At 39.6% G+C, this 11,784-nt stretch overlaps 1 protein-coding gene across 1 annotated transcript; it reads left to right on the top strand.

The window, feature by feature from the left end:
• The first annotated feature begins 863 nt into the window (after nt 1–863).
• saraf (store-operated calcium entry-associated regulatory factor) lies at nt 864–11,521 on the top strand. Its single transcript, XM_055009617.1, has 7 exons — nt 864–1,023; nt 3,824–3,998; nt 5,880–6,078; nt 7,512–7,781; nt 7,927–8,074; nt 8,198–8,292; nt 9,227–11,521. The coding sequence occupies exons 1-7, from the start codon at nt 953–955 to the stop codon at nt 9,250–9,252; spliced, it is 984 nt and encodes a 327-aa protein (XP_054865592.1). The 5' UTR covers nt 864–952; the 3' UTR covers nt 9,253–11,521.
• The last annotated feature ends 263 nt before the right edge of the window (nt 11,522–11,784 follow it).

Here is an 11,784-nt window from a genome sequence, read left to right as displayed (position 1 = left end):
CATGATATCCCCACCCCGCTCATTCCTGCTCTCACCCTACCGGTTGAGGCAGATGGCCAGCTTTTTTGTTCTCTGTCTATAGTTCATAAGATGTGTACCTTAGTATGCTCAGCGCTGTGAGATGACATGTGTTGTGAATCTGCACTATGTAAACTGAACTGGATTTGTTATGATTTTAGTTAAAGATATCTACAATGTCATTGTGACTCGTTCAAACTTCAAGTCATAATTCAGATATCTGCAATTCACACTGTGGATACCAGCAGCAGAATCGTAGATATGTGTGACACAAATGATCTTCATAACAAGAATGCTGTGGATATTTGAAATGTTCTTTTTGACTAGGACAACCCGAATTGTGGTTATTTGCCACACCTGTTTAGTCTTGCTGTTAAATGTTAAAGCGGGCATAGTGGCTTGGTAGCATCGTCTCCTCGCAGCTCCAGGATCCCTGGTTTGTGTCCCAGCCCGGGACTGCGTGAAGATTGCATGTTCTCCCTCTGCATGCGTGGGTTTTCCAAAAACATGCTGAGGTGAATTTGTAATTCTAAACTGTCTGTAGGTGTGAATGTGAGTGTGCTTGTTTGTCTCCATGTGCAGCCCTGTGATAGACTGGTGACCTGTCCAGAGTGTTCACTGAATTCGCTATAAGTCAGCTGGGATAGACTCCAACCCCCCACGACCCTAATGAGGACTAAGCGGTGTATAGATAGTGGGTGGATGGATGGATAAATGTTACAGCATACATTTTGTCTCTGCTGCCACCTGCGGTCCAGACCGGGTTTCATATATAGAGCTTGTTCGTGCTGCAATCGTGCATGTTCTCCATTGGTCAACGGCAGCAAAACAGTTGACGTAATACGGAAGTCAAACCGTCTTCTTGTTCTCGCGTAATGACGCAGAGAGAAGACGGACGGATGTCAAAGCCGCACCAGAAATACACAGCAAAGACATGAAAATGTTTATTACAGCTGTGTTACAGCTTTGTTTGTTGGGGTGCGTCAGGAGCTGGGATGACGGTAGGTTTTGTTTCCGTTAACTGTGTTTGTACCTTTTGCGTGTGATGGCTGGAGTTTAAGAAATGCTGCAAACAGCCCGGCGACTTCCGTTCACAGCCTTTAAAATGTATTAAAGTATATTTTAGCTGACCCAATAAATGCCAAAAACGAAATACCAATTTTCAAAAACGAGAAACATCCCGTTTTTAGATTTTCCAGTGCCCATTAACATTGAGAATCAACAGAAACAAAGTAGTTTTGTTTTGAATCCGTGTATGGTTCGCTCATTCGTTTTTCCGTTTCAAAATAAAATCTGAAAACCCAAGAAACCGCCTTGTTTTTTTGTTTTTCAATTTTTAAAACCTAAATGTAGAAATGTATTATTTAACTGATTAAAAAAATACACTGTTGGATTTTTGCTCTAGCTTTTTAAGCCCGAAATACTAAATACGGCGTTTTTTTTGTTTGTTTTTTTTTCTGTTCCAACACCAGAAGTCAACGCAGAAGAACAATTTAGAGCTGGTCGCAAAACCCACGCAGAAATCAACAACAGTTTGCGTTGCCGTGGAGCTCCACGTTGCTCTATCATGAGTGTCAGGACGTTCTGCATAGAGAACAGTTTAAGAAGATCAATCATGAGTCCGATGCTGATTTGGAGAGAGCTGTAATTTGTTCTGTTAACCAGATATGTTGTTTTCAGTGCCATACTTTATTAAGTGTAGAAAGTCACGTTTCACTTTTGTGTGTTTTACAGTCAGGTCCGAACGGTGAGAGGAAAAGATATATATATGTGTGTGTGTGTGTGTGTGTGTGTGTGTGTGTGTGTGTGTGTGTGTGTGTGTGTGTGTGTGTATATATATAAGTGGTGGGACGTGATTAAAAATGTATCTAATTAATTACAGGCTTTGCAATTAATTAATTGTGATTAATCATCTTTGTCAAATAGCAGTATTTGACACAATAAGCAAAGTTTTTTCATATCAAATACATTTTTGTTGACAACTGAATTGAATAGACATATACATGAACTTAAACAACAAAAATGTTTTTGTTTCATTTATATTTCTTTTGTCTATACCAGGACTGTCATAGCTAAAGGTCATGTCTATAGGATCCGTCAATTTGTTGCATCTCATTTATTGTCTGTGTGAAACACACCGTGTTGCATGCTGGTTGCGTTACGGTGCGTTTCGAGCTGCGTTCTGGTGCGTCTCCCTGGAGCTCCTTTGCATAAAGTAGACTTGTCTTCTGCTTTTGCAAATTCGGTGCAGAGAGTGCACGTCCAACACACCGTGAAACTTTCGTTAAACATCTAAACTATCCATCCATTACCTATACAACGCTTAATCCTCATTAGGGTCATGGGGGGACTGGAGCCTATCCCAGCTGACATGAGGCGAAGGCAGGGGACACAATGGACCGGTTGCCAGTCTGAGGCAGGGCTACATATACAAACAGTCACACTCATACCTATGGGCAATTTAGAATAATCACTTAACCTCAGCATATTTTTGGACTGAAAACCCACACATAGGCAGAACATGCAAACTCCATGTAGAAAGATCCTGGGAAGGCCAGGATGCGAACCAGGGATCTTCTCGCTGCAAGGCACAAATGCTAACCACTACTGCACTGTGCAGCCCCACATCTAAACTAACTGTCATTAAACCAAAACAAGGACAGATTCAGAAATTTATTTCCTTAAATGCTTTCAGAAATACATTTTGTTTAACAATTTTCGTAATAAAAGAGAAATCAGGGCCGTTTTTCTTGCGGTACTTTTCCATGCAAGAAAAAACGGCCCTGTGGACACGTAACTTTAGCTGTGGTGCTTGCAGCAACATGTTTTGCATTGAGGTGATACCGTCGGCTTTATATGCTGCAGTGATAAGGAAACTCTTTGTAGTACAGTTTGCACACAACCACACTTTTATCCAAGCTGCCATCGGGAAGATTTTTAAAAGAAAACTTTCTGCCCAGCAAGCCAAGCAATGCGGTCTTGTCTTCCTTCATTGTTCACCAAACTTTCTTGTTCACGGATTCACTCATCTTGTGTATCTTCATCGTGGCTGACAAACAGACTTCAGGTGCATTACTGTCACCTACATGTTGCCGGTGTGCCACAAATGAGGGAACTGAGAAAGGTGCGATTAAATGCGTTATTTTTTAAACTAATTATTTTTATAATTGCTAATTTTGTAACTTATTTTTTTCTGTAATAAATTAATTGAAATTAACGTGTTAAAGTCCCAGCCCCAGTTGTTACATTTTAACATGATCATAGAATCAAACTGTTACTGTGTACATGAAATGGCTATATATAGGCATTTTGGCTTGTCAAAATAGCAAAAATCTGGAACTTTAGCTTGCCATAAATCAAATTCTACTCATGTTAAAGGCTAGTACCACCTTTGTTTGAAAACTTTGTAATTTCTTCAATTTTCAACGGCCAGTAACTAAACATGTGCCTCTGCTGGAGCCATTAACACATTTGGTTTTACTGGAAACATTTTTGCCCGTCTCCTCACCAAATTTATTGATTATGGGAGTTATACTTTTGGAGATTGAACCCTTAAAATGCTTTCCCAGGTAAGGTGTTTCTGGGTGGAAAAAATATGGTCTGAAAACATATGAAGTTTTCTAAATTCAGTCAAAAATATTTTGTAGTACTTAGTCCTGGGCTCCAAATAACATATACATAAACGCTGAACAAAATCTGGGACAGTGCAGAAACATATTTCGGAGTTATGTCAGAATTGACACAGACTAATGCATATTTTTTGTGATGAAAAGCAATCTTTTTCTTCTTTCTCCATCATAGGTAGTGTGCTGCTGCGGGACGTTCAGGCATTGACTCTGTACAGGAATCGCTACACTACAGCGAGGCGTTCCAGCCCAATTCTTCAGCTGAAGTGTATCGGAGGCTCAGCAGGCTGTCAGGCCTTCATCCCACAAGTGGTCCAGTGTCTGAACAAAGGCTGGGATGGGGTGGATGTACAGGTAAGAAAGGAGGTGCTGATGGGCACCAAGGTCCGAGAGATGAGGCGTATTTAGTGTAACATTTGCTAAAAGTAGGGCTGCAACTTTTGGTTTACTGTAGTGGTGAGACACGATTAAAAAAATTTGTCTTATTAGTTACAGATTTTGGAAGTAATTTATTGTGATTAATCACATTTTTGTCAAATAGCAGTATTTGACACAATAAGCAATGTTTTCCAATTCAAATACATTTTGGTTGACTACTGAATCAATGAATAGACATACGTGAACTTAAACAACAAAAACGTTCGTTTCATTTATCTGTGCATTTTTCATCTGTCTGCTGCATTCACAGATTACTGCAAACTTGAAGTCCAATTATAGCAATTACATTCAGCCTTTTAAGACTTTTGGTAACTCTGCATTGTTTGCCAGTACCAGGACTGTCATAGCTAATGTATGGTGTGTCTCTGTAAAGGTCATTTGCATAAAGTAGTTTCATTTATGCTAATGAGGTGCGGGGAGTGGAGGTCTGACACATCACAAAACTTTCACTAAACCTCTAAACTAGCTGTCGAACTAAAACGAGGACAGTTTCAGCAACTTATTTCTCGCCTCAAATACTTTCAGAAACACTTTTTGCTGAACAGTTTTTGTAATAAAAGAGAAATTCTGTGACCGAGCCGCCATGTTGGTGTGACGCATCTACCGAACTGAAAGTCTGAAGGGCTGTCATGTGATCACCTAGTGGCCCAATGCCAACCAAGCGGGTGACATTCATATGCGGCACGTTTATGTGAGAAAAAAAATGGCCCTATAGACACGTAGCTTTAGCTCTGGTGTCCGTGCTCTCAGCAGCATGTTTTGCATTGAGGTGATACCGTCAGCTTGAAATGCTGCAGTGATAAGAAAACTCTTTGTTGAACAATTTGCACACATCCACGCTTTTATCCAAGCTGCCATCAGGAAGTTTTTTAAAAGAAAACTTTGTGCCCAACAGGCTCAGTGCGATCTCATCTTCCGTCACTGTTCACCAAACTTTCTTGTGCGCTGACATCACTCAGTGTGTCCTGTGTATCTTATTCGCGGCTGGCGAACAGTTTAAAACAGAGTTTAGATGCATTACCGCCACCTACTGGACTTGAGTGTGCATCAGTGTTACAGGTGTGCCAGAAATTAGGGAACTGAGAAAGGTGTGATTAAATGCATGATTTTGTCTGTAATTAATTGATCTTAATTAACACATTAAAGTCCCTGCCCTAATTTACTGGCAATTTTTTTTTTTGGACAGTAAATCAAGTCGTTCAATTCAGCTCAGATTTATTTATATTGTGCAAAATAATTACATAGTCTACATCAGCGGTGTCCAAACTTTTTTCGTGAGGGCCACATACCCGAAAATTTACAAAGGACTGAATCACTCACTAGAGGTGAAGCATACTGCCTCACTTCTAACGCATTAATGGTAATAAAATCAATCAAATGTAAATAAATCATGTTTGAAAATTTAACATGTTTCAAGAAAAAACCCTACATCAAAGCTCTCCATTAATGGATTTTCATTGTATTTTTATTTATTTGTTTTTTTTTACAATGAAATGACCTGCCAGAAAGGTTGCCAAGTCATTCTCTTAGTGACAGCTGATGGTGATCCCCCTTCATAGTCCTGTATGAAGGGAGAGACAAGAAGAGAAATAAGGAATGAGGATATTTCGAGCTTGTTAAGCAAATAAATTATTGGGCTTGTTAACACATCAACTTATGTTTGTTAAAATTCTAAATTTATTAAGCAATTGTGTTTATGAACACATGAAAAGTGTGTATATTTTTAACTCACCTGCAATGGAAAGTGTGTTACGCTCAGTGGGAGCAGGTTTTAATTTTGCTTCCTTCCCATCACAGTGGGAGTGCAAGACTGATATGGACAACATGTACCGGTTTGGTCACACTGAGGTGAGCTGTGAGGGCTACAGTCACCCTGCTGATGCCTACATACTGAAAGGCTCCTGTGGACTCGAGTACACCCTGGAACTGACTGAAGAGGCTAAGAGGAGGGCTCAAGGCAGCTGGGGTTCCAACGGTGAATCCAGAGGATTTAGAGGTAGGAGGATGGAGATGATAATAAGAACTGATGATGGATAAGACATTTTTTTTTATCTTCCCACAGGGACTAGATATTTGTGGAATTGCTGTGAAAGCGCAACCTAAGCAGCAGTCTGCAGGGTTTAAAAATGTAGCCAATGCAGAAGTGCCAAAAACCAGAGTTCTACTTATGGCTGGCTCCAAAAGTGAGTCAATCACCATAGAGCCCCACGTTAAAACAGCCAACTTTACAGGAGAAATAAAAGTGTTTACAGCAAGAAACGAGTTTGGCTACAAACACATATGTAGCTGAACAGATTTTATGCAAGAATAAATATACAGAAAGCTCCACCCTGCAAGTTTGTCAGGATTGGTTCATTAGGTTCATCAGGTTCAGGATTGGTGGTGACTGCAAATTTTACTCCTGATTCCAGCTTTCTCTGAGACACATGGACAGTTAATGATCAACACGTGTATATTGTCTCCAACTCTAGAAGTTTTTATTTGAGTCTTCCTATAGTTTTCTCCTTAACTTGCCCTCATTCTGACTCATTCCCTACTAGTTAGTGTGCTTTAAGACTGAAGCAATCTGTTTGCTCTGTGGTCACTACGTTGCCCATGCATCTCCCCCACTTCCTTAGCCTCCTCCTGCCTTAGCAAAAAAAATGATAAGAACAGTAATATTAAGAGTAATAAAGCAAGACAGTAATAAGATGAAATTAAGATAAAGTGCTAGATAAAAATGAAGACAACAGATGCAAAAATACAAAATGTATTGTCATATAAAGAAACACAAAAAATAAAAGCATTGAAAAGTATTATAAAGACAACATAATTCAAAAGCAATTTCAGAAAAATAAGTTTTGAAACATGGTTTAATGCAGGTCAGTGAATCTGCAATTTATTTTCAGGCGCATAGTTCCAAAGCTGAGAGGCCCCGATGGTAAAAGCACAATCACCTTTATATTTTAGCCTCAACCTTTGATTAGTCAGGTGGGCCCTACCTGAAGTGAGCCCCACATAAAGATCTAAGGCTGCAAGCTGGCTCACATGGGGTCAACATATCTGCAATGTGGCTTGGGACCAAACTCAAACGAGCTTTAAAGTATCTGATCAGTAAAACCTTGAAGTCATGAAAAAGTGATTAGCAAAATTCTTAAAATCAGTTCTAAAATGAACAAGGAGCAGATGGATAGAAGCCAGAACTGAGGTGATGTAATAAAACCAGTAAGAAGAAACAAACTTTTGTGTTTATATTGTGTTTATTTTATCTATCTGTTTTATCCACTATTCATCTGTCTGTCTGTCCATCTAACTGTCTAGAGGTCTGTCTGTCTTTCTGTCTGTCAGTCTGTAGCATCAAACAGTATGATACAAAGGACAAAGGATGATAGCAGCAGCAATTCCTCCACAATTTCCCCCCGAAATTCTTTTTCTCTTCATCTGACTCAGGTCTTGGTGGATTTGCCTCCTGGGTCTTTAATGGTTTTTCTGGAAATGGGCATCAGCATCAGAGCTCAAACCGCCCAGGCAGTGAGGACCCTGGAAGCCTCCTCGTTGTTGCAGTGCTTCTGCTCTTAGCCTTTGGCATCTACAAGCTGTTCCTCAGTGACAACACAGCCAGGCCGATGCAAGGTGGTGAACAGGCAGGGTATACCAGAGAGGGTCATCACGGCTCCATGGCAGGACCACCCCCCCCAGGTTTCAAACCTGACTTCACAGGTAGCTGATGCAGAATTTTGTATGGTAGGACTTTCACGACTGTCACCTTTTCTTTCATCCATCTAGTATTGGTGTAGTACAAAATAAGATATCAACTCCCTTACCCAAATCTCAAATCTTGGGTGTATTCTTGTTTTGTGTTCAGACTATCCTGGTGCCAACCCAGACTACGGTTTCCACAGTAGTTACAAACAACAGTACCCAGGAAGTCAGGCTGCTCCCAGCACAGGTGGGGGCTTCTGGACTGGTCTTGGAACAGGAGGGGTGCTGGGATATCTTTTTGGTCGGCAGAGGTTAGTAAAGCAGTGGAGGGAGAAAGAAGAGTGGAAAATAGAGAAAATATAGATGTAACTCTAACATATTCCACTTATATTTTACTCCGACTCTTAAAGTGACTTGCACTGCTTGTTTTGCAGAAGCCAGCCCTACAACTATAACTGCTCCAGTTATACTGACAGCAGTCGTCCTCTTGCTAGGGACCCATCCTCCTCTGGGACACGCATCACCTCAGGTAACAGGAGTCCCCTGTCAGATAACAGACAAGACAAGACTGTCAGTTTGCATGTATCTTCAACCTTTTCTGCGACCACTGATATAATATTATATAGCTACACTGACTAGATATTGATAAAAGGATTGAAATTGATGTTTGTTATTATTTAGTTGACGTTTTGCCACTTTGTCTGAAGGAAACCTACGTTGGCCAGGATGTGATGTGATGATTATTACTATGACTTTTACAGTTGGACGATATAGCAGTATACCCTCTGAGACCATAGACATTTGTTGACTGAAATGGATTTTGTTTTAACATTAAAGTGCATACAATTAAGGATGTTCATATCACCCTTTCCAAATGAACGTTATTATTAAAGCCTCCCATGTTGCGTTTGCTGTTGTATAAAGCTGTTTCAGAGGCATTTACACATTCACAACAACTTTTAGCTGAAAACTACTGAAAAATAGCGGTCATTTTATAAGTATCACTTCTTGCTAACTGGTGTTAAAGGTACAGTATCTGTTTCTGTGATGACTTGAAAGTTGTGCTGGAGACTGACAAGGGGTCCGCTAAAACATGATTGGCCCTCCCAGGACACCTTCCTCTACTGGAGACACCAATAGACATAATAGATTATTGGCTTGTCATATTAAATAATGAAAACCATGCAAAACATCGATGAAGGGTGTCAAGGTGTATTTACACATCATATAAATACTCTGTTAAAAAAAAAAAACGCTATTGTAGTAAGGAAGGAAAATAACTTAATGGGATTGTAGAAGTCGAAATGTGACAGTTAAGATTAAGTGCCCTGCATTGAGGGTTGTTGATCCTGTTGGGACCTGGTGGTTGAATAAGGCATACATGTGGATCAGGCAGTGTTGACAGCCTCTCATAAAAGTTAGCTCTTAGTTAGCTCTAACACCTCTGTTTGTTTGGTTGTCAGGTTTTGGGGGAACCAAGAGAAGATAGAGGCTGTGGAAGAGGACACTTCCTCTGTGATGGATGACAATGACAGAATTCGAACTGGTACACAAAACAAAGTTGAGCTCAGTGTTTGCTAGTTGCATCAGAAGAACCCATCTTTATTTAAACTGGCAAATAAGTAAACACTCATGTCAAAGAAGACACAATGTTTTTTACATTCTTTTGTCTCAGTGTTTTAATTGCCTTTATTTACTAGCCCCCATACCTTTGCTTTCAATATTCTCTAATTACATCAGTTTAAATGTGTATTTAAACAGTAAACATGCTTTTTCTCGACAGTTCATTCATGAGATCATCTTCTGAGGGGAAAGGAGTAAAAGAAAGTGTCTTTTTTTGTTCAGATTTTCCGTATTTTTACTCTTCATTGTAATTGAAAACTGAAGCACATTCATAATGCTGAAGTGCTCATTGTCAGATATGTGTGTGGTGAAGCAGCAGCAGCGCTCTCCGCTGTCCACAAACTGAAATGTAAAGCTTACAGCCTTTTTCCAGGGTGTCACCTATCCAAGTTCCAACCAAGCCCAACCCCGCTCCACCCATTTAAAAAGTTTTCAATTCAATTATGCAGATGACCACTGATGGTCAGAACAACATGCATATTCATTTTGCAGTCATATGGATCACAATGCACAACTTAAAAAGACAATGATAAAGCCAAACTTTATTCATTCAGAGTGATGATTTTTGTACATTTGTTACAATTGATACAGTTGATACATGTAAGAGACAGGCCGTTAATCCAAGAAAGATCCAGTTGCATTCAGTTCTCTTATGGCTCTGGGTTAGAAGCTGTTTTTCTTATGTGACTGCCTGACGGTAGTGGGTCAAACAGATGGTGTTCACTATGAGATTGGTCCTTAGCAGTGTTTGCTGCTCTACTAAGGCAGCAAGAGCTACATATGTCCACTAAAGACGGTAGTGAACTGCCGATGATCATCTGGCCGATGCTGACGTTCCTTTGAAGGGCTCTAATGTCTGCTGCTGGTGAACCACACAATGATACTCCCACCTGGGAGAAAACAGCAACAAGTCGTAAACACAATCCATTATCCACTGAGTGGCACCTCTAGAAAGTTTTGTAGGGGCAGGCAGATTGGGCCATAGAAAATCTTTGGGTCATGAATCAACAAAAGCCATTGTTGAATTTCAGGAATTCTACTTTGTTGAATTCTACTTTGTTCTACTTGTTGTCTAGTGGCTTGTTACAGAACAAAAACAAAATTGCATATTGTGGTATCTTATTATACAGTTAATGTTATTGGACCTGATGTGGATAGATCAATACTGTTTCAGTTAATATTTTAGTTATTTGGGTGACAATGCTTTAGAATCGCCTACGAAAATGCTGCAGTTCATTTGACTTCACCTATATGGAAACATTTCCACAGTTTGTTGAAGTTTTCTTAAACAATGAAAATTCTGTCCATATATGATGGTAACTGATCTTACTATAGCCACTTACGATGCTATTTTCATTGTTAGTAAGCTACCTGTTACCATAGTTTCATAGGTACTGTAATGATTACAGACAGCACATTCTATAATGAACCCACATGCCCTGTAATGTTCTTGCTGTGAATGTCCTGCTGTGAAATGGAAAATGCTAAATGAAGTTTGTTTTAGTGTCTAAACATCTGGCTTTGTTGGGCGCTATGGTTGAGAAATACATGCCAAATGCTTTTATGAGAGTACTGGCTTGTTTTTTTAAATATATTTTTTATTCAGATTTTCATTTTTTAAACAGAAAACACACACACACAAGAAAAAAAAACACTGCCAGTTCACATTCACATAAAGTGCAAACAGTTTACATATAAGCCATATGATGCACATTGAAGGTTCCAGTGGTCCAGAATGAGTTCACTTCAGTCTTTTGAGGATATAGGCTGACTCCTCCTATTCTTTATGTGCTCCATAAATGGTCCCCAGATTTTAAGAAATTTGTCATGATTGTCAGACAATTTATATCGAATCTCCTCCAAATACAAACAAGATGTCATGTCGTTAAGCCACTTATAATAGCTGGGCAGAGTACTGGCTTGTTTAGATAATAAAGTACACCACGTTGTCTGCAACTTTACTGGTTTGAATGTAACTTTACCAGTAACCTCTGTGGTGTCAGCGCTAACAGTTACCTGAATAATTTCTTTTGGGTTTTTAGTACTATCTGCAACTGAGAGAGAAATAACATCAGACTGTTTTACCAGTGCCCTGCTCCTGCAAATAAACGGCAGATTTGGTGCCAAAGAGTGAATACTCCGAGCGTGATTCTTCACACAACGCAAGAGAGAGAGTACACAACAGCTACAACAGCATAAAATGTAAAGTCAGACTACATAATACTGATACTGTTAGCATGTAGCTGATTTTAGGTACATTCCAGGATTAATATAACCTCCATTTGTATTAAGGGTCTACATTATTCTTTAGTTGTACTTGCAAGTAAATTAGTAACCCTATCCCTAACCCTAACCTGTAAGTTTTGAACCAAACTTGAAATTTAACACCTGAACACAA

Source organism: Amphiprion ocellaris, chromosome 4 (genome assembly GCF_022539595.1).
Source record: "Amphiprion ocellaris isolate individual 3 ecotype Okinawa chromosome 4, ASM2253959v1, whole genome shotgun sequence".
NCBI classification, from domain to species: domain Eukaryota; kingdom Metazoa; phylum Chordata; class Actinopteri; family Pomacentridae; genus Amphiprion; species Amphiprion ocellaris.
This window is presented reverse-complemented; position numbering and strand designations above follow the sequence as displayed.